The 23,866-nt window shown below is 33.3% G+C and overlaps 3 protein-coding genes across 3 annotated transcripts; 2 read left to right on the top strand and 1 right to left on the bottom strand.

Annotated features, from left to right (window-relative positions):
* Positions 1-938: 938 nt before the first annotated feature.
* Positions 939-2,950, bottom strand: LOC137829504 (acyl-CoA--sterol O-acyltransferase 1). Its single transcript, XM_068636315.1, has 2 exons — positions 2,516-2,950; positions 939-2,274 (listed from the first exon to the last, which is right to left on the bottom strand). The coding sequence occupies exon 2, from the start codon at positions 2,147-2,149 to the stop codon at positions 995-997; it is 1,155 nt and encodes a 384-aa protein (XP_068492416.1). The 5' UTR covers positions 2,150-2,274; positions 2,516-2,950; the 3' UTR covers positions 939-994.
* Positions 2,951-7,725: 4,775 nt separating this feature from the next.
* On the top strand, positions 7,726-9,802 carry LOC137824265 (serine/threonine-protein kinase-like protein At3g51990). Its single transcript, XM_068629828.1, has one exon. The coding sequence runs from the start codon at positions 7,917-7,919 to the stop codon at positions 9,426-9,428; it is 1,512 nt and encodes a 503-aa protein (XP_068485929.1). The 5' UTR covers positions 7,726-7,916; the 3' UTR covers positions 9,429-9,802.
* Positions 9,803-15,096: 5,294 nt separating this feature from the next.
* LOC137819337 (protein SEMI-ROLLED LEAF 2) lies at positions 15,097-23,409 on the top strand. The gene is made up of 19 exons (XM_068623148.1): positions 15,097-15,500; positions 15,570-15,644; positions 15,764-15,879; positions 16,028-16,142; positions 16,250-16,381; positions 16,537-16,584; positions 16,861-16,982; positions 17,071-17,267; positions 17,365-17,657; positions 17,821-17,970; positions 18,083-18,592; positions 18,699-18,845; positions 19,810-19,885; positions 21,005-21,132; positions 21,316-21,516; positions 21,593-21,730; positions 21,813-21,944; positions 22,438-22,671; positions 22,792-23,409. The coding sequence occupies exons 1-19, from the start codon at positions 15,366-15,368 to the stop codon at positions 22,954-22,956; spliced, it is 3,114 nt and encodes a 1,037-aa protein (XP_068479249.1). The 5' UTR covers positions 15,097-15,365; the 3' UTR covers positions 22,957-23,409.
* Positions 23,410-23,866: the final 457 nt, after the last annotated feature.

Here is a 23,866-nt window from a genome sequence, read left to right as displayed (position 1 = left end):
ATACTAAAGTCGTGTCAACTTGACACGACTTCTGCCCTGTCATACTGAAGTCATGTCAACTTGGCACGACTTCTGCCCTGTCACTTCATTTTCCACACCATCAGATTACTTACACGTATAACTTTTTACCTTCTCCTTCAAGTACTTTTTCCACTCCACAAAATATATTTGGAATTTCGGCATTCACCCATCTTTTTGCATATAATCCAACATCACCCATGCAGTATCAACCCACAATGCTCTCACCAACATCTCATAATGAAGCCAATAACAACGATGATGATGAACATGTCGTTGATGATCCTCCTCCACAAAGACCTCGACAACAAATATGAAGACCACATTGTGTCACGTCTTCCCATAAATAATTTACTTTTAGTTCAACTTTATAGTTTTATTTTATATCTTGTAATGAATCTTACTAATTTGTTTAGTTCTAATTAATTTTTTCTCATTATTACGTGTTCTGTAAAATCATTACTTCTCAAGCTATTTATTTTGCAAATTCACAACAATAATTCTCTATTTATTTTCCAAATACAATAAATTTTCATTTATGTATTTATTTCCAAATTCAATAACAATTTTCTTCATTTTTTAATTAATCAAATAATCAAGTTATTGTATTACATTACCGTCAAACATGATCCATACACGATTATCCAATTTTTTGTTCCTTAAAACTAACACTCTTAAAAAATTATGTATCAAATTAATTTTTAACATTACATAACCTATTACCCAATATATAAAAAGAATTAAAAAAAAAATTATGATGTGACAGAAGTCATGCCAACGAATTTTGTATGACAGGGCAGAAGTCGTGCCTAATTGGGACGACTTCTGCATATGAAGTCGTACCGAATTGGCACGACTTGCTTAAATTTGTAATTTTGTTTAAACGTATCCAAAATGGAAAAAAAAAATTAAAAAAAATCTCTTTTTAACATGTAATGTGTATTAAATAAAAAATAAATAGCAGTAATAAAGATGGTCATAAAAATGATTTGAGAGCTGTAAGAAGGTGGCCCAAGGCGGCGTATTCCTCAAACGCCCTAACATCAACCCGACACCGGATGAACTCCGGCAGGAACAGGGAAAGGCTGGTACCCATCACAAACACCACTGTCAAGGGCCCCGACACAAACCTCGGCAACCGCCACCTGCCGGTTAGCGTCGTCTTCAACGCAATCTCCGCCACCAAGCAGATTCCATGAAGGAGAAAGAAGCACGTCATTCTGAAGGTGGGCTCCAATCTCCCCAAGTAGAACAGTATCAACTCGTGCATCAAACCCGACACCACAAAGGTCCCCATCACCGCCGGCAGTGGGGCCCACCTGGAACCGACAACCTTCGATGCGCCTTTCAGGGTCGGCTCGTACACCGTTGGTCGGAGGATGCTGGTGACCATCAGATTCCATCTCCTCCCCCAGAAGTCTTGCAGTGAGGTTGAGCACAGTGGATCCTTGAACTGCGGCTCCAGCTCTATCCCCAACGTGCTTTTCGCCATTGCTGCAACCACTGCCAAGATTATCTCCAGCATGAAGTAGATGTGGAAACAGTACATGCACATAATCACCTTCGGGTTAATGCTCTCACTGTAGTCATATATCTTCACCAAAACCCCCAAAGCAACACCCTTTAGGGCATACCCTACAAGTGGGGTACCCCCATTTACGGAAGACAGGTTTTGTTTGGGTTGGCTAGCAGAATTTGGCTTTTTTGAAGATGGGTGGGTGTCAAAACCGGAACTTTTTGATGGATCTGGATGTGGGGTTTTACCATTTTTAGTTGAAGAATGTTGGGTGTGTGTAGAACCTGGTGCAGTTTGTTGGATCTTGATGGGGAGGCACGCCACGGCCACAAAACGTGGAAGAGAGATGAATTGGTCGGAGGAGAGAGGTCCCTTGTCGAAAGCAAAGAGCAAGAGCTTGAAGTTTGCAAGCCAGCCGAGGAAGAACCCTATGGTGCCAGACAAATGTACAGAAGAAAAGCTTAGAGGAAGCACAATGTATAAGAAGATGATGGGAAGAAGAAGGAGGAGTCGTATTGTTCCTGGAGGAACAACCTTGCGGATCCAATAGCAGTAGCATAAAGAGATGACAACTGGGGGCCACACTTTCATGAGAGTCACAATGTCACCCTCCATACCTGCTCAATCAATCAATGCAAGTATGAAGAAACCAGATCGTGATGTTATCTTCTCCAGAATCCAAACTCTGAAGGCTGAGAGCAATTCTCAACTTTTGAGGCTTCACAAGATTGGAGAATCATCTGTGAGCAAGTGTTGTTAGTTTTGAATCTCAAAGTTTGCTGCATCAATTTATAATGCACATAACATTAAAATTGTAAAATTTAATCTGCATTTATGATTTGCTTTCCTATTCGTTATCAATGGGACCAACTCATTAATTGGGAATAGTGTTCACTCTTTGGTGTAGATACAAAGTTTAGGAAGCAGCCATTTATGATGGAGATATTATAATTGCAAGCCATTTAGGGTATGTCAATATACCTTGCCCTGTGTAGTGCCAACGGATCTTGCAGCAGTGACTGTTGAAAACCAATGAAATTGAATGTCTTTTTCATTCCTTTATTGATGCTCAATCCCCCAACCAAAGCATTAAAATGATGATGATGATGCTCAATCCCCCCAACCAAAACATTAAAATGATGATGATGATGTTGTGTTCCTTAATTTTGTTGAGGATTTGGGTGATGATCTAAATAAGAGATGAAAAGCATTGGCTAATATTGGAGGAACAATAGCTGCAGATGGTAAATAGGCCTGTTGTGGAAAAACCAGAACTGTTTGTTTGACTTGGTTGACTTCTTTTCTCAGCCGTTGGATGCATCTACAAAGCTATGGCACAAAGAACATGGCTGGAGAGATTCCAACTCATTTCCCACCTTCAATCAGAAATCCATCATAAAAAATAGAAAAAGGAAAAACAATTATTGAAATTTCATAAAAGGCCTAATAATTATATGAATGTGGAGCTATGAGGCTCGGACACTTCTCTTAAATGAGCGTATCCGTGTCGGACACACGTATTCGTGTCAACACTCGTACGACACTTGTAGGACACTTATCGGTGAAGTGTTCAATTCAAAAAATATTTGTTGAATTTTTGAAAATTCTAACACGGTTCTAACACAATTTTAAAAGGTATAAATACAATAATTTTCTAAAAATTCAAATTTATTGTATTAATTTTTATTATGATTATAAAAATAAGGAACAAATTCTTTTGAACCAGTTATGAAAAATATCTTCCTGCTCTCAAAATAATTTGAAACATACTTTTGCACATAAATATTTATTTTCAATTTATATAATTCAAAATTATATAATATATAGATTCGTATCTCCATGTCCTATATTTTAGAAATTATACGTATCTTTGTGTCCGTATCGTGTTAGTGTTCGTATCTGTGCTACATAGGTGTGGAGTAACATGGTATTTTTCATGGCTTAAAATCAGTAGCAAAACTGCTTACAAAAATGACTTTTGTGAATCTGATTCTTTGATGAATCAATTTGATTCTTCCTTAAGCTTCATTCTTAAGCCACTCACTGTGCCATTTGGCTGACTGAGAATGCTACTGAGACTTCAATTGTAAGAGAATTATTGGCTACTGGTTTTTGTTTTCTTCTGCTGATTTTGTTTTTCCTACTTATGAAAAGATACATGCTATTGGGTAAAATTTAATATGTTTAAAAAATATCTTAAATGATTGATTTTGAAAGTTTTAAATCTTTTCCCCTTTCAGATATGAAAATAGATAATTTAAATAGGTTAAAAATTCATTTTTAGATATTAATTAATGCTTCATACTATCAAATTAATTCTCTTCATATTAAGAATTACTGGTTTCCAAAATCTTAACAACACTATTTTCGTATATTAAATTAAAGTGCATTGTCACAATTAATCTCTTTTCTTAAAAAGGAAAACATGTATCATTTTATTTATCAAAAAGAAAATACAAATTAATTATAAGCTATCAACATATCGAGACTAAGAAGAATGAAGCAGAAGATATTTCCTATGAAATTATTTTTCTTTAACCTAGTTTATGATTTTATGCCAATTGCTTCCTGCACCCAACATTTTTGAACATGCACCTCAACATAATTTTAAAATACCAAAAATGCTCTTTATTCTGAAAATAAAATCTGGAATTGAAAATAATACATCTGTAAAAATAGATCTGAAAGAGATTATTGTATTTCAGAAAAAAATAATCCATAAACAAAAAATCAAAATCCCATTCCAATAAAAAAATTAATAATTAAAAATAATATTTTCCAAAAAAATAAATCCAGATTATTGTGTTCCGAAAATAAAATTTCAGATATCCCATTTTTTAAGGGTATTTTCGTATTTCCACTGGATTGGGTGCTGTGTAATATGGTGCAAAAAGCAATTTCCTGCTTTTATTAAGAGCCTTGTATTTTGGGCCCAATAGATTAAGATTTTGGGCCTTTAAGCCTTTTATCTTGGGCCATGTTAAAGGTTCACATGTCTTCATTGCAAGACTTCAAAACGCGCCACATTTGACTCTTCAAGTTCACGCTGCCATTTGTCCGCTTCTCAATGGAGAGTTTCTTCAATGAATGATGGATTGCCACGTGTCATCATATAAATGAAAGAGCAGTAACTTTGAGTTTAGTATGATATTAACTTTATTTTTATGTAGATACGTCGAATAACATCGACTTTGGTAATTTGTTAAACATTTTTTATTTTTAAAGTCTCAATTTTTTTAATAATAATTCATCTTAACCAAATAAAAAATCATAAAAGTTAAGATCTTATATAGTGATGTTTAATTTTAGTTTTTATATGTATTTTATTAATGTGGAATTCATTATGTTAGTGATGTTAACTAGTGGAATGGCTAGTATAAGGTTAAAAAATTATTAGGAGGGTCAAATTGATGAGAAAAATACTATTTTTTTTACATAAATAAAATTGATAAATTTCTTAGTCAAATATGACATATTCAAAGCTATTAAATTATTATTTTTTATGATTTGAATTGAATAGTATATCATTAAAAAACAAAATCCCAATGGAATTGACCTTACAATGGGTTGGACCAAATACCAAAAATCCAATGGACACCTCACCATCTCACCAACCAAAGCCAAAATAATCAAAAACAACAAAAATCTAGCAACACTATCATTCCTCTTATAGTCAACAATCATTAGCAACACATACATAACAAATTACTATTGACTTAGATAAGTAATTCAAACATTGAAAACTTTAAATAGTAATATCAACTCATGGTGAAATCTACATAAGATGATTAGGAAGAGGAAACCTTTTATCTTGTTGTATAACCAACTAATTTAATATGAAATTTTTTACTTTGACAACTATTCGATAAAATGTATCAGTTTATAATTGTAATGTGACAAAATATAATTTTAAAATTGTTTCATCTCTTTACGTGTGGTTCACATCTTACAAAACACTCTTTTTTTTTTCAGTTGTAATTTGATGTAAAATTGTCAACATATCAACACTCGTATCTAATATTTGCATCAAAAGAGTTTGGAAAGTGTGAAAGTTAGCAATAATAATGAAGACTGGCTCGATCTGCATTTTGCAAACTAAACGCGGGGCGGACCAGCTCTCATTGTGAAAGTTAGGGATGACAATGAAGGGTAGCCTGCCCATGTGTTTAGCCTGCAAAATGCGAATCGAATTTGTGACTTTCGCGTAAGAAGTGCAAAGTCATTTTACTGACATATCCCATATAAGAGATAATCTCTAAACTGACCCGCATAACCCGCTTACCATTGTTATCTCTTATGGAAGTTAGAGATGGAAGTTAGAAGGTGACTTTCTAGTATGGTGAAGGGCAGTTCCCACATTTAGCTAGTTGGGTCCAAAACTAAAGTAATTGGGTTGATTTCATCAACACAAGAGAACAAAACATTTCATTAATTTCTACATAGGAGTAGAAATAGTTTACACAATGCATGTAATTTCCCAACCCAATTTGAGAAATTTAAACTGTTTTTGGTTTATTTGTAAATAACATGTTTGACAAATGAATAGTTTTGTCTGAACATGACATTGGGTCTTAAATTATGATTTTGAGTATTTTTTCAATATCATGTCACAGAAAAATTAATTAATTTTTTAAGAAACAACCTATTCAGTGCTATTAAGTTATGAATTTCATATTAAAATATACTAGTCACTAAAAGTGTTCAAACAAGTTGCTCATTAAATTAAAGAAAACGCTTTCTAAATAAATAAGTAAATAAAACGTTTGAAAATAACGTAACGTGATCATTAATTATTAATTAAACTTTTTACGTTATGAGCGAAAATAAATTAAAACTCAGTAAATTGTATATCTTATTCTATTTAGGTTAAATAATAAATATTTTTTTATGTCTAAATTTTAAATTTTTAAAATATATGAAAACCATTCGAATGGAATTATTAGCAATTTCTTTACATTTTAAACGATTTTTTAATGTAAATTAAAATATTAACTATTTCATACTAACTTATTATTAAATGGATCTTATAATATTATAATAACCATTTTTTATTATATATAAAAATACTGTTAAAATTTATAATAATTTTTTATTATACATATTTTAAAAAATTATTATTTTTAACATAAACCAAAAGTTAGTTTTAAATTTATAATAAAAAACCAAAAATATATTTAATATTTATTCTAATGTATTAGGTGACAAACTAAATTAACTTGCCAAAGAAGGAAAAAAAAAGAAAAATGAGATGAAAAGTTGAAGTACATGACATGTGAACCCAACCCGTGAATATTCTTAATTGGCATGACCCAATTTAAGGGCACACCAAACCTTCATAAACAAACAACAATACAAACACCAGAATCATCTTCTTTCCTTTCTCTGCACTTTCCACAAAACAAACGTGAGAATTACGTTAATTTTGTATAACATTTTACTTTATAAAAAAACTATATGATAAAATAAATAAAGCCATTATGATAAAAAATATTAATCTATAAAAAAAATGGACCTTTAGATTCTCGTAAGGAGTGTTACGAGACTCAGACACTTCTCTTAAATAATGTATCCGTGTTGGACACACATATCATACCCGATACTCGTACGATACTTGTAGAAAACATATTGATAAAATGTCAAATTAAAAAAATATTTATTGCATTTTTGACAATTCTAACACAATTTTAACATAATTTTTAAAAAAATACATTAATTTTTTAGAAACTCAAACTATATAATTTTTTATCATAATTTTAAAAGTAAAAATTAAATATTTTTTGAACCAACTATGAAAAACATCTTTTTGCTAAAAATAAATAAATTAAAAGATACTTGTGCACATAAATCTTTATTATTAATTTATATAATTCATAATTATATAACATATAGATTTGTATTCCCATATCATACAGTTTAAAAATTATACGTATTTTCATATCATATCTATATCCGTGTCCATATCCATGTCTATATTTGTGTTCGTATTCACATTCATGTATTTATCTGTATCTGTATCTCTGTATTCGTGTTTATCTTTATCGTATCTGTATCCGTGTCGTATAGATAGAAGAAGTGGGTCCTTACTTTTTTTTTTTTTTCTTCTGTGTAATTTGTAGAGAGGGACAGAAATTCACATCTCCCAAGACACAGAGCATTTAATTTTAATAATAAATGATGAAACGTTTGCACATATTTTTGCAATCCCATGATAAAACAACAAACATAAAGAAACGTATTGTGATTTTTGTAACACTCAGAAACACATTTCTCTGTGTTTTTTTTGTTTGGTTTGGTTTCATCTTTCTATCTTGTTCTGCTTCATCTCCACCTTCCCTTCTTTGATTCACATATTCCAAAAAGGCACACACAACACACAATTCAGATGGAGTACCTCTACCTCTCTTGCAGAGCCCAATCCGCAGTTTCAACCTCCGATTCGGTGTCTTCTTCCAAACCCACCAAAGACAAAGATAAAGACAAAACCAGCAGCAGCATCAAGATCCAAGAGTTTCACTACAGTGACCTCGAAGCTGCCACCAATGGCTTCTCCGACCGCAAGCTCCTCGGCAAAGGGAGCCACGGCTATGTCTACAAGGCGGTGGTTCACGGCCGTCCCGTCGCGGTCAAGCGTCCGTCGCGCTCGCACCATCACGGGGTGGTTCCTCGCCCTGTGTCTTCCTCCGCGCCGCTGGAGATCACCAACGAGGTGGACAACGAGATCGACATCTTGTCGAAAATCCAGAGCCCCAGGTTGGTGAATTTGGTGGGTTTCACGAACGATTCAAGGGACAGGCTTTTGGTGGTGGAGTTCATGAGCAATGGCACCCTTTACGATGTTCTTCATTCCTCTCCCAGGACTCCCAATTGGGGTAGGAGGATTCGTTTGGTTCTGCAAACTGCAAAAGCCATTGACACTCTTCACTCCTCCACCCCTCCTGTGATTCACCGTGACATAAAGTCTGCCAACGTTCTCATCGACCGCAGCTACAATGCCAGATTGGGTGATTTTGGTTTGGCTTTGAGAGGCCATGTCGATGACTACAGACTCAGGTCCACTCCCCCTGCAGGCACCATGGGCTATCTTGACCCTTGTTATGTCACCCCTGATAATTTGAGCACCAAAACTGATGTTTTCAGCTTTGGGATTTTGCTGTTGGAGATTATAAGCGGAAGGAAAGCCATTGATATCACCTATTCACCACCTTCCATTGTGGATTGGGCTATTCCTCTCATCAAGAAAGGGAAGTTGTTGGGTGTTTATGATCCCAGAATTGCACCTCCCAAGGATCCTGTTGTGAGGAAGCAGTTGGCTGTGATTGCTGCCAAGTGTGTGAGGTCTTGCAGGGAGAGGAGACCTTCCATGAAGGAGGTTGTTACTTGGCTCTGTGGGCTGTGTAAGCTGGTGCCTCTTCATTCGTGGAATGGTTTCAACAACCCTTGCATGATGGTTGAGACTGTGGGGCGCCCTGTTGAAGCAAGAAATGGTCAATTCAGTTCTAGGCTTGTGGAGGAGGGAAATTTTGATGCTTTGGATGCAAGGTTGTCCAAATCTGCAATGAGGTATTCCCGGAGGGTGTATTCTGATTTGGGGTTCAGCAGCAACTTGATGGACTTGATGGCTACCACTGAGGAGCCTGAATTTCTGAGAGATGCTGATGGGGTGGAGCATGGTTCTAAATCTGCTGAACAAGTTTCTAGCTCCAGGTTTGGCAGTGGAAGATATTCCATAAGAGGGAGGAACCTGTACCGGCCATGTGGCAGTGACAAGGATGCGTTTGGCTTGAGTAAAGGCCAGATTGTTGTAGGTCAGAGGGAGACCACTTCAACACATGAAGGTGTTTCTGGTTCAAATTCGAAGAATTTGAACTCTCTGGCTGTTGCTGAGGTTGTCTAGTTAATTAACTGCTTAAACATTTGATTGGAGTGGCTTGTGAGCTTTTCTTGCTTGCAAATTGTGTAGATTGTTGTTAGTTCATTATTTGTGGATTTCAGAAATGATCTCTTAATTTTTAGTAGGTTTTTGGCCCCTTAACCTGGTTCAAAAAGCTTTGCCAAAGGTTTTGTTTCCTCCTCATGAACAAAATGCAAAAGCCAATGTATGAATGATTCAGGAACACATGACTGCTGTTGTGTTACATTACAGATACATGAAGCTGCTGCTGAAAAATTGTAAAAACTGTGCCATTGCTTGTTGGTTGAATAACCTGTTTGTATGCAGCAGCTCAAATAAATTTTCAATACCAGCACTTGTGTGGTCCTTTTTTGCAATTCTTTTTACCAGCTTTTGGTTTTTTATCTGTCAACTTCTGGGCTTATTTCAAGTAAGATTTTGAATCATGGCCTCTTGTATTATGCTGTATTTATTACCTTATCATTCTTTTATTCTTTCTTCATCCACCCATGGCATCACCAAAATCTTTCAGCAGTCGTTATCTCATCTGTTTTTGAACAAGGTTTCAATAAATCAATTACAAGATGCAATTAAGAATTACCCTATTGCGTGTTAAAGGCATGCTAGCAAGAAAGAGATTTCTTGGCAAGTAGTTAAATTTGCATTGAAGTTGCACTGTATTTTAATCAAGCAAATATCATTAACCTTGCCCAAAGTTTGGTTTCAGAAAATTGTGGCGTAGATTAATATGGTAGTTTGGCATATAAAGATAATTTGAAGAAAACAAAGAGAAAGGGACAAAAGATTAAGGTCTCTGCTTCCATGAGTGGTGGTGTCTAATGGGGTCCCACCCGATAGCAAAGTTTGGGTTCGTCATGTTGTGATCACTCTGCAAGGAATTTGCATTATCACAAAATTGCAACTGCTTAGGTAACACTAACAGAGACAGCTACGTTGCAGTAAGTGGGAATATTGAAGTTTCCGGTTCCTTTTCTCAGCAGTACAACTTCTATGTCTGTTACTCTGTTCCTATTTCACATGCAACTCTTTTTAGTTTTACTAGACTACTAAGAATTTAAATTTAAGTATAAAGTGAATTTCCATCTACTTATACTATAAAATATCTTAATTTTTAGGGGATCTAAGATCTTTAACATATTTTCTGATGATGAGATTGTCAACTCGTGCGTGAGATTATATATTTATAAGTGATCTGATGCTGAAATTGTCAACTCGTGCGTGAGATTATATATTTATAAGTGATCTGATAACGGTTTGATAGCGAGTGACTTGATAAGTCTACCAAATTTTCATTAGGATAAACTACACTATCATAACATATTAAGAAGTGAACTTTAAGTTTACGACTGAGAACTTATACTATGAAATATCCTAATTTACCGTCAATGTGAGATCTCCAATATAGATTAACCAAATTATGTTTTGTCTGTTATTTTTTTTACTTATAATTTGTTCAATATTGAATTTACTATTAATTTGGTATTTTATTCTACCAACAGTTTAGTTTGAAATACATCATAATTCACTAAATTTTACAAAATAGCTGCACTTTCACTTGTTCACTTAAAAAATCTTGCTTTCTTGTAATACAATTTTAAGAGTATGTTATGACCAGCCACAAACACAGTGAGGTTTTGGGTTATTGTTGTGAGGCTTCTGTTTGTTGAAAATGTTTTTAAAATAAAACTTTTATATTTTAATTGTCAAAGTTTACTCTTTGCTGTTGGGTAGTGAGGCCCGGTGGTTGGAAACAAATCAAATCAAATGAAATAAAGTGAAGTTGTGTTCCTTAATAATAATAATATTATTATATTTAAGATCAATCAGCAATGCATTTGCATTGCATGAGTAGGTGTGGTGGTGGTAACCCTAACCCACGTTTGATTCTCAAATTAACAATCATTCATACAAAGCCCTCCCTTTTGTTTTTCTAAGCCTTCTTCTATGTTGGTTTCTATTAATCATTGCAATTGCCAAACACAACCTTTCATCATGAATCTTAACACTCACTCCATATCCATCCATCTATTTCTTCAATAACAGATATCAAATTTTTTATCGATAAAATAGTATGAGACACTTAGAGGTCTTCCAACCTCAATACAGAGAGAATGTCCAACAAACACTACAAGAAAATCATTAAATGGAAACAAATTTTAGAAACAAAAAATGATTAGTCACTATATTAACTAAATTACACATACTATTATATACTATTATAAGATATAATAAAGACAAATAAGAGAGAAAAAGAATGATAGAGAATATGAGAATGAATATCTATTTTATTTTTCAATTAAAATCAAAATAAATTGTCTGAATATATATAAACAATACACTCATTATAGGTCTAGCTAAAAAGAGAGAATGAAAAATAAAGAGTCAATCAATAAATAGCAGAATCAGAACAAACAAAATAAAGGTCATACACTTCTATAAAGAGAAATAACTAAAAATTACAAAAGACACAATTAATATTAGCATCTTTCAATAACTCGTGTATTCATATCCTTTAATACATACCAATAAAAAATAACTAACTTTGTTAATTTTGAATTTGGATTTTTTTTTTCCTAAGTTCAAGTGTACACAAAATATCCCTTTCATAGATTGAAAACAACAGTTCATACCTTTTTTATGACCCTGAGAGGAATTTTGAGGTTTAGTGTTAATTAAACTTAAGTTGTTCTGTGGGAGCTGAAGATAATAATAACCAAGTTGAATTGGTGTTACCCAAGAAAATGACTACACAGACACCAAGTTATCCTCATTGGTGCAGGCAAAATGGTTTAGTGCAGACAATGGAATCCACTGTGAAGACAAATAAGATTAGGTTGTATAAAGTGTTGCTTCATTATCCAAGAAATGAGAAGAATGTGACTGTCTTTTACCGTTTAACTCTTAGCTACAAACAGGTAAGAAAATAGATATTCCCTTTCCTTATCTTAAGGCTTTACAGCTCACAAACTTGCTTATATTTCTCTTTACATGTCTTGTACTTATCTTCTGAGATGGATGTGGAATAACTATAATACATAGTTCACTCAACATCCCTTATTACAAGTAATTTCTAAACCAATGCATAAGTTGCAATTACCCCAAATCTTTGGAAATTTATTAGAGGGTTTGTGTTTGTTTGAGATAGGGCTTATAATTTAGCTTATTTTAGGTAAATTTTTCTCCCATCTCCATATCTTCCGCTTACATTTGAAAAATCGATTTTAAATAATTATAAATGAAGTACAACTTCATTTTTTTAAATAATTTCAGTTGTACTCTCATACCTTCCTTCCTCTTGATCGTGACATTTACATTCTTCTGCATCTGCAACGTTGAAAGAACAATTTTATTATTTGAACGTATAAGAGAGTTGACGAAAATATCTATTTTATTCAATGTTTTCACTCCATTTTATCGCACTGATTTTTTTTTTCTCTTGAATATTGTAGCTTAAAAAAATGCACAAAAATAAAACTACAATCAGTAAAAATACCACAAAACTTACCTCAATTACCAACATTTGTTACCATCACTACCATCTACTATAAGCAACTACTACCATTTCAATAAATAAAAAATATCACATTTTTCATCCACTATAAGAAAATCATAAAATAGAAATCAATTTTTAGAGACCAAAATAATTAGTTGCAATAGTAACTAAATTAGATACCATTTTAGAAACTAAAAAAAAATTGATTTCTAAATTAGTTTCTATTATTGTTAAATAATTTCGAAATATCTAATTAGCAACCAATGTTTTTCTACCAAATTTAGAAACTAAATAATTGGTAGTTAAAACCTTAGTTGCTAATTAGATACCAATTTAGAAACTATTTAATAACCATTTTTTTTTAATTTATAAAATGATTTCTAATTTAGTTATTATTGCAATTAATTATTTTGATATTTAAAAATTGATTTTTATTTAATGATTTTCTTGTACTGATTATACTAAAAAAAATTATTAAATTAAAAATATATAGAAATAGAGAAATAAGATATGGGTTGTAGAGTGAGAAAATTCACCTTAGTATTTTTTTCCTTTTACCCTTTTAAAAAGAATAATAATATATTAACACCTATATTTTTTATATAATCACATTATAACTCTTAATATTATTATTTTAATATTTTTTTATAACATTTAATTATAAATTTATCTTTTATTATATATATTTAAATACATCAAATCAAAATGGTATATAACTCTCCAAAGCATCATTTCTCTTTTTGAAAAACTTTACTCCTAGGACTAATAAACCTCCCTCTCTCTTTTTTTCCTGCGAGGGAAAAGGGTAATGATCAGTGTATGGAAGCTTGGTTCTGCAAAGGTCGAAAACACAAAGTCAAAAAGTTCCAAGAATTTCATCAAGAGACACTCCTTTTCTGTCTGTACGTAACTTCCAATCAGAATCCTTATACCACTCTTCATAGAGGAAAAAGAAGACTAGTCAATTATTTTTTTTTTATCAATTTTATATTACGTAAATAAACTATGATGCATTCATTACACACTAAAAATTTAAAAATATACAATAATATATATATTTCATGTACAATAATAAATTAAAACAATTTTTTAAAATGTAGAAAGAGATATTTGAAATTAAACAAATAGATATTTGAAAAAACCAATGTTTTTCCTTAATGTCACACAACAAGCAAATCATAAAAATAAATAAATTTCAAACTTATGTTTTAAATTTCAAACACAATCAAATTATGGAAGAGACAACTTTGAAATCATAAAAGAAACAAACACAACAATAGACAAAACAATTCCTTTTAATTTTATGTAATAAACAATATATATTTCAAAATTGTGAAAAAGACAACTTTGAAATATAAAAGACACCAAATATAACAATAGACAAAACAATTCCTTTTAATTTTATGTAATAAATAATATATTTAAAAATAATTGATGAGAAATAGATTTATTATTATCCTATTCCGTTTTATCTCGATTCATCGTTTGCTCGTTGTAGTAAAATAAGTTAAATTTTTTGACTCCACCTCTCCAAAAAAAAATAAAGTAGTGGGTTGACTCATCAAATTTTTTAAATTTTAAATTTTTAAAATTAATTTAATATATATATTAATTAAAAAACATTTAATCATATAAATATTTGCTAAATTTTTTATTAGATAAACTAAAATAATTATTGTATTTCTATATTAAATTATTTTATTATAATTAATAATATATATCTGGATTATTCAAAACTCATGATACCTAAAAGAGGTAGTGATGTGACTCGGTGACATCATAAATAACTGTGATTATTATAATTTTTTGTTACAACTTTCAGATGAATTAATGATCCCGCGCAAACTGTTGTAACACCTAAATTCTGTTGTCAACATTAAATACTTCATATAATGAAAAGATTTTCTTTAACAAATAATACTTCATAATGAAAAGATCTTCTTTAATAAATAATAGTTCATAATTTAATAAATAATAGTTCGTAATTTAATAAATAATAGTTGATAATGAAAAGATTTTCTTGAAGAAATAGAAAGAAAATAATTGAATAAAAAAAAAGAAAAAATAGAAATAGGAAAAATGAAAAATGGAGAGTGGTTGGTAAGTGTGAGGGGTCGGAAGCGGAGAAAGGGAAGACTATAAATACAAAGAGGAAGCAAAGCATGCGATGATTGGAAAAGAAAGGCATCCGAAGAAGCACAAAACAGACGCACGCGGAAAGAGAGAGAGAGAGGATCGAGCCTTCCATTCCGCGGTGCCCTCGGATCGGAATAACAGTTTCGTTCGCATTTCTATTCCCTCTCTTCCTCATTCTCCAATCCTCTCTTCTTCTTCTTTCTCTCCATTTCCAATTTCATGTGCTGTCTCTTTCTTTCAATTTTCTACGCTAATTTCTCTGGAATTGAAAGAAGAAGAAGAAGAAGAAGATGAGCGTTATTTCTCGGAACATCTGGCCGGTTTGCGGCAGCCTCTGCTGCTTTTGCCCCGCCCTGCGCGAACGCTCCCGCCATCCTATCAAGCGTTACAAGAAGTTTCTCGCCGACATTTTCCCCCGCACTCCGGTACCTATCAATTCGATTCAATTTCTCATTCATTCATTCATTCATTCATCAAATTGCTCATGATTCCAGGGCGAGGAACCGAATGAGCGTATGATCGGCAAGTTATGTGAATACGCCGCAAGGAATCCTCTCCGCGTCCCTAAGGCCTCTATTTCTTCTCTTTTTCCTTCTAATTCTTGTGTATCTATCTATTTTATATATATATATATATATATATATATATATATGTATAATAAATAACTGCATGTTTTCGTTTGTTTCAGATAACGAGCTATCTGGAGCAGAGGTGTTATAGGGAGTTGAGAACGGAAAACTACCAATCCGTCAAAGTTGTTATATTGATTTATAGGAAGTTGTTGATTTCTTGCAAAGACCAGATGTGAGTGAACTAGTTGAGGAGCTTTCGATTAAATGACGCTGTATATGTTCTTTGTATCTGCATGTTGTATAGCCTCTTTCATCTTGTGTAGTATGAAAATAGCTTCCTGAGGAAAGAGGACAATCTCATATTCGCCTTCTTACTTCAGGCCTTTGTTTGCGAGTAGCTTGCTTGGCATCATACAGATTCTTCTTGATCAATCACGGCATGACGAAGTGCAGATTTTAGGTTGCCAGACTTTGTTTGACTTTGTGAACAATCAGGTGGGGGATTTTTGGTAGGTTTGCTATTTACGAGTTTGAAGTACGTACAACGATTAAGGTTTTTTAGTGCGGATGCTTCAAATGCATGGGTTTTCTTGTTTGTGCAGAAGGATGGTACTTATATGTTCAATTTAGATGCGTTTATTGTAAAACTCTGCAATCTAGCTCAAGAAACTGGCGATGATGATTTCAAAATACAACAGTTACGTGCTGCTGGCCTTCAAGTCCTTTCGTCAATGGTAATTAGAATGTTACTCGGACATATGCTGCTTACTGTTGTGTGCTCCTTTCATTGCTGATTCATTTTTCAACACGCCAAACATGATAAAGTTATCAAGGAAGAGGTGATGCAGCGCTGAAGTGAAATTGATACAACTGGTTTCATGTTTTACAGGTTTGGTTCATGGGAGAATTTACTCATATCTCTGTGGAATTTGACAATGTAAGTTAGCAGTATGTTTACTTGACAATGTAAGGAATTTGCCCTTACTCTTTTGATCAATTTAATTATGCTAGTTCTGATTGTTTAACACGTAACAAATTGACTCTATGAGTGAAAATCACCTCTATTGACTAAAATCATTTGTCATATGAATTTGGCTTTCTCATAGACCATAGTTTGTAACCCCCCTGGAATAATAGTTCCATTGGGTTATTTGTCTTACATTTCAATATGCATCTTGCATTTGACAGATTTATGCGTCTCTTGTTACCTCAGGTTGTTTCCGTTGTTTTAGAAAATTATGGGGATGTCCAACAAGAGTCTCAAAATGAGAACGCAATGAGGCTTTATTCTTGGAGAACGATAGTGAATGACAAAGGAGAACTTAACGTGCCTGTGTAACTGCACTTCTTATCATAATTGCATATGTTTTGAGTTGCTCAGCAGTTATAATCTCTATTAACTACTTTTTCTCCTCCTCCACAGGGATGATGCCCAGAAACCTGGATTTTGGTCACGGATTTGCGTACAAAATATGGCAAAGTTAGCTAAGGAGGGTACAACAGTCCGACGTGTTCTGGAGTCCTTGTTCCGCTATTTTGATACTGCCAATCTCTGGTCTCCAGAACATGGCCTTGCTCTTGCGGTTCTGCTTAACATGCAGTCTATAATTGAAAATTCTGGTATTTATTTTCTTGTGTGCTTTAACATTAGCCTTTTTATCTCAATTTCTTTCCCCTATTTTAACAATTTTGTAATCGGTTTTATTGTAATTTACAGGACAAAATACACACTTGTTACTGTCCATTTTAGTCAAGCACCTTGATCACAAGAATGTCTTAAAGAATCCTAATATGCAACTTGACATAGTTGGGGTTATTACCCATCTTGCCCAACAAACAAGGGTTCAACAGTCTGTGGCTATAATTGGTGCATTGAGTGATATGATGAGACACCTGCGGAAAAGCATACATTGCTCTCTTGATGATTCAAAATTGGGGTCTGAAATAATACAATGGAACCAAAAATACCGAACGGAAGTAGATGAATGCCTAGTACAATTAACAATTAAGGTGAAAATAAACTCCCTACTACCCAAGATGATTTTAATTGAGAGTGTAACAAATTAGATTAACATATAGAGATCTGTATGCACACTTGGATGTGAAACGTCCACTTTTTTTATTTTGAATGATCTAATGTTCTTTTGTGCTTACTGGCTATAATGTTATGCAGATTGCAGATGCAGGTCCTATTCTTGATACCATGGCCGTGTTGTTGGAAAACATGTCTAATATTACTGTTATGGCCAGAACCTTGATTGCTGCAGTCTATAGAACTGCTCAAATAGTGGCTTCAATACCAAATTTATCATATCAGAACAAGGCAAGATCAGTTAAATTGCTTTATTGGCTATGATTGTAATATTTCCTTTCTTCTTTCTGACTTTTCTTCATTCTTTTATGTTTGTCTGCAAATTTGGAACTCTACCCTATAGTCATTCCCTGAGGCATTATTTCATCAGTTACTTCTGGCAATGGTCCATGCAGACCATGAAACCAGGGTGGGTGCACACCGCGTATTTTCTGTTGTTCTCGTGCCATCTTCAGTTTGTCCTCAACCCTCCTCTTCAGAGTTCCCTACAACAAAGTCATCTGATATTCAAAGAATGCTCTCAAGAAATGTCTCTGTGTTTTCTTCTTCAGCTGCACTATTTGAGAAATTGGAGAGGAAGCAAAATTTATTGTCAGAAGATAGTAATACAGATGCCAAGGTCAATGATAACTCCATTTTGAACAGATTGAAGTCAACTTATAGCCGGACTGCTAGTTCGAGAAAATCTTCTCTGGCCAGTGTAGAATATATGGATAACAGGAACTCAAAGGGTAGTAGTAATTCTTCTGTGATGAATAGATTGAAGTCTAGTTACAGCCGTGCTACCAGTATGAGGAAGTCGCAAGTAAACACAACTGTGGAGGAAAATACTACAAATACTTCTACCAAACATGTATATACTTGCACTTTTTCTTTTTTAAATTTCTGTAATAGTGAAAGTATTCCCGTGTGAAACACCACCAGATGCCACCACTATTCTTATGACTACTATGTCGCAGGTATTACCCATTCGATTGAGTAGTCATCAGATTACCCTTTTGTTATCATCAATCTGGGCCCAGTCTGTATATTCCCAAAATACGCCTGAAAATTTTGAGGCGATTGCTCATACCTACAGCCTTCTGCTGCTAGTTGCTCGGAGTAAGGTAACATGCTCACTTTTGTCATTTTAATATCTATAAATAGATTATAAACAAAAATGTTGATATCAATTTACTTTGCTTAGTCAACACTTTGTTTGGTGTTTTATATATCTTGCTCAAACCAATTTGTGATGACAAACGAAGCTGAACGTAACATGCCACATATTTTTGACACATTTTTCGCTTCCTATGAATGATGAGAAAAATTAATATAATTGGCAAGAACAATATCTTGACATATTACCTTCTAATAAAATACAATTTTAGAAGCTTGATTGGAAAAAAAAGGCTAAGTGACTAACTAAAACATGATTATAATAAATATTAAATACAAATAATTCTAGTTAAGTTATAAAGTATTTGTTCTAATAAAGATTTATGTGTACGGCATTTTGAAAACATTCACCAGTAACAATGAATACTGTGCATCAAATGTTCTTTATTATGTGGTGCTGACTAATTACCTCAATATCCGTGGTGTATATTACTCCATTTCTTTTCAGTGTGGTGGTTAATTGTTACCAACAGTGTGTGATAAAATAGCTGTGGTGTGGTCCGAAGCAACATACTTGATATTTGGAAGTTAAATTTGAATACATATTAAGTTTACTGAGTGGTCGCTTTTAGTTATTACTTTATTTATCTTTTTATGATTGGTAACTGACTGCATCTCATGTAGAGAATTATTTGATGAAGTAATTTATTCGTCCAAGAACTTCAATTAAATTTTCGAAGTTGAATTATATTGCTCTTAATGTTCTAATAAGTTCTGGTATTGGCCATGGAAGTATTTCTACACCTTTATTGCTGTTCAGATGTTTTTATCATTGCTTCACAATCAAGTCTGTAATCATTATGGGATTGTAGTTCTGTAATTGAATATTCTTTGAAGTTTTTAAGGCACAAGTTATCTTTTAAAAGTAGCTTTTATTTTATCCTCATATCGTGTAAATTCTATCTCCTGCAGAATTCATCTCATGAAGCTCTAACTCAAAGTTTTCAGTTGGCTTTTTCCTTGAGGAACATTTCTCTCAATGATAATGGTAGAGTCTTGATTCCCATATTATTTGATGTGTGTATGTTACTAGTTTGCATATAAGAACGAGAACCTCAATATGATCAATGTATGGTATAGATGGATATTTTAGAATCTTGTTATTTCTTTCCAAACTTCCCTTCTGAAAGGTTTGGTACTCGAGATTGGAGAGACCATTCCTGCCTCTACTATGCAGGGATGGCATTTTCTTAAATTGTCATCTAGAGAAGACGTAACAATTCCATTTCAATAGTTGATTCTGCAAAGACGTGGATGACTTTTCCATCCTTGTGAGGTGGGAATGATCATTCCTTTCATGTATGAATGAATTAGTGCTTGTTTTATGATTCCGTTCTAGATTGATTCCAAATACATGGAACATTCTCCCAGTAATATATATATATATATATATATATATATATATATATATATAAACTCGCATGCTTATTAAACTCATCTCTGGCTTTTCCTAATTGAACCAATAGTACAAACTGTCAATTTTTGTCTCAGAAGCGTTTAAATATTACTATTTTAATTAAATCTTTAGGTTAAAGGAGGCATTGTTAGTAACTAAAAGTATGTTTGTCTGCGCTTACTTTTCAGATCAAATATGAGGGTAAGGTTAACTAATATGGGAATAAATTTTCTACCAACAGTTTCCCCATTTTCATTTCAGTCTAATCTAAAGAGAACTCTCTTTTTTGAATTGATGATTATCCAGTGATTACTTCAAATTTCTCTTCTTTTAAACATGTACCTGACTGGAATAGTTTTATGGCTAGAAGGGTGATTTGATGCTGCTTAGTATTTTGCAATTATTGGGTGGAAGCCATAAACATTTATTTGGATTCCTATGCAATGTCGCCTATCTTGGACTTAAAGTGGCTGACCAGAAAAAAATTAAAATAAGCATGGCAGTCTTCTGTGATGTATAGAATTACTGAGATCATTTCTTACATACTCAACCAAATCGAACTTGAGAGGTTATAGCGTGTACTTTTTTTGTTGAATATGTTTTTATATTCGGTTTATTTTATTCTTTTTTCTATATTGCTTTCGGACAAAATGGATTAAAGTTGCAAGGTGTTGTTAAGGTGCCTAGTTTTGAAACACTTATTTTTTCCAGTAAAACTGCAACCATCTCGCCGCAGATCTCTCTTTACACTAGCAACAGCCATGATTGTCTTCACATCCAAGGCCTACAACATCCTCTCTCTCATTTCTATTGCTAAATCGACATTGACTGATAAAACAGTATGTATATGTTGTTCCATACAAAGTTTTTCATTTAAGTTGTTATAGTTTCCTTACTTTCCCTACTTTCTCTTATTGCTTTCTAATGCGTTGATTATTTACTCAATTGAATATGCTATCTATTTCCTTTTTTTGGTGATCAATTGCTATTTGTTTTATCTCTTAGAATTTTTGTGCTTTTAGATGGATCCATTCCTGCAGCTGGTTAGTGATTGCAAGTTACAAGCAGTTGCTGATGCAGTCAGGAAGCCAAGTAGAGCTTATGGATCAAAAGAGGACGATGAGGAAGCTTTGAAGTCACTTTCAGCCATAAAGTTAACTGAGAGCCAGTCTAAAGAATCATTTTCTACCATGATTGTGCAGAGTCTTGGAATATCGTTTAATGTAATGACTAAATATGATATATTGCTGCATCAGCTTATCATAACCAGTGAACTAAGTGTGAGTCCTTTCTATGTAGGAATCATCCATCCTAAAAGAACGGCTGCTCGGCGATTTTACACCTGATGATGCCTGTCCTTTGGGATGCCAGTTATCCAGTGAAACAACAGGGGATATGTACCAGTCTGGACTAAAAGATGATAAACTTCCTGATATGGTAACTTGCTCTGCTCTGCTCTTTTTTTAAGTATTTTCATTTTATTTAAACCTTCATTGCTTACTCTCATGAAATAATGCAGGTCGACATTTCATTATTCACTATTGACGATGACATTTCACATAGTGGTTTGGAGTCCCATGCTAATCCTGATCCACAGGAGCAGTCGTCACAAAATCTAAGCCTGTTGAGTGTTGATGACATATTGGGCTCAGTAAGTTCTTCTCATTAACATATACACACTTATAACATGTTTAGTTTGAATTAAGTTCTAAGGAAAAATCACTTTTATTAAAAAAAACTCTAGATTTTGATTGATGCGAAACATAGAACATCCAAAGGACTAATAACGTCATACCTGTGAGAGAAACTATTCCTGGCCCTGCCCCTAACAAATTATGTTGAGGTTGATTTAGCTCTTGTCATAATATTGAATCTTCTATTCTCCCAAAAAAATTATAATATGCTTTTTATATTTAAATTTAAATTATCAAAAGTTAGAGTAATGAATTTTATTATAAAAGTTCAATCAAAATAGTATAAAAGTTTCTTTATATTGTCAACTAACTAGAATTAGTATCAGTGTAACATTTAAAGTATTATTATAAAAACTAATAAATTCATCCTAAATGACAATTGTAAAAGGTTTTTACAATGTTGTCTTATCTACTATTTTTTCTAATTACAAAAAATGATATTATCTGAAGGTTTCGGAGACAACACATCAAGTAGGAAGAATTTCTATTTCAACACCGTTTGACATGCCTTACAAAGAAATGGCTCACCATTGTGAGGCCCTCCTCGTGGGAAAGCAGCAGAAGATGTCCACTTTCCTGAGTACTCATTCAATACAAGGATATTCATTTAGGATCCCCACTGAATACCGCCAGGAAAAGGACGGGGTCTCCTCAAACCTCCATATTCTACAGGCTTTACCTTCGGTACTTCTTTACTTCATCATTAAAATATCTGATAAACATTCCATGCTTCGTTTAGGGATCTTCAAGAATCTGCTCTCAGTCATGAAATTCTGCTAAGCACTCACCCATTTTTTGATGCAGAGTGGAAATCCATTCTTGGATTCTAACATGGACTCTACCTCACACAATGCATTGCCTGACTCTGCTCCAAGGCCTTGTGCTACAGCATACCAGCATCAGGCTGCCTTCTTTCAACTGCCAGCCTCACGTCCGTATGATAATTTCTTGAAAGCAGCCGGTTGTTGATTCCTGGTATAGAAGATGGTGATTCTCATAGTTGAGCTTCTTGGTAACACTTTCCTCACATTAGTTGATACAGAAGAAGATGCTCGGAAAAGTTGCACTGCCTGCTTTCAATCAGTATTTATGGTTGGATCAGTGTTTTTTAGGGCAACAATTATCAATCAAACTGTTCATTGAGTTATATATCTTTTCCTTGATTTGCTTCCAGCAAGGAGGCGTGTCTTTTATTGGCGTCCTTGCAAATTTTTCAGAGATGTTTTTATGTGCATAGGTTACCGCTCTTGCAAATCTGTACGTCTCGTTTATTCTTTTCGTTTTTCTTTTTTCTTTCCTTCCTTCATTGTTCTTTAATCTCACCATTGTTGGGGTGCGAGAATTTTGTAAAGACAACTCTTTTAGGCGGAGAATCCAGTCTGCAAATGGAAGGATTGCTATGACCTTGAACTTGATCATTCATGGCTGGTATACCACTCTTGCTCTGGTTTACGTTCCCAGTTAGAGCACGCAGAAGAAGAACTACCATAAACCGCCGGGTTAGTACAATTCAATATAAATACCATATTCAAATTCAGCACAAGGGATCCTTCTTCTTCCCAACTTACAAACCCAAACCATTTTCTTCTAGCTATCTTCACAAACTTTCCTCTTCCTCTACAATCAAAAATTAAAATTAAAATAAACTGTGTCCTAAGTCCACTTATAACCACTTACAAAAACATCTATATATTTAAATCTGTATGTGTGGGAGATGACCAAAATATCACTGTTGAGTAACTCAAGTTATTTTACTAGTTTGAGTCTGAAATATTGTCTCTCCTTTTTGTTTTTATATCATTTTGAATGAGAAAATGATATTTCACAACTTTTCAAGTTGTATATAAATTTTAATGTGATTGAATTTATAAATAAATAT

This window comes from Phaseolus vulgaris, chromosome 11 (genome assembly GCF_000499845.2).
Source record: "Phaseolus vulgaris cultivar G19833 chromosome 11, P. vulgaris v2.0, whole genome shotgun sequence".
In the NCBI taxonomy this organism is placed as follows: Eukaryota; Viridiplantae; Streptophyta; class Magnoliopsida; order Fabales; family Fabaceae; genus Phaseolus; species Phaseolus vulgaris.
This window is presented reverse-complemented; position numbering and strand designations above follow the sequence as displayed.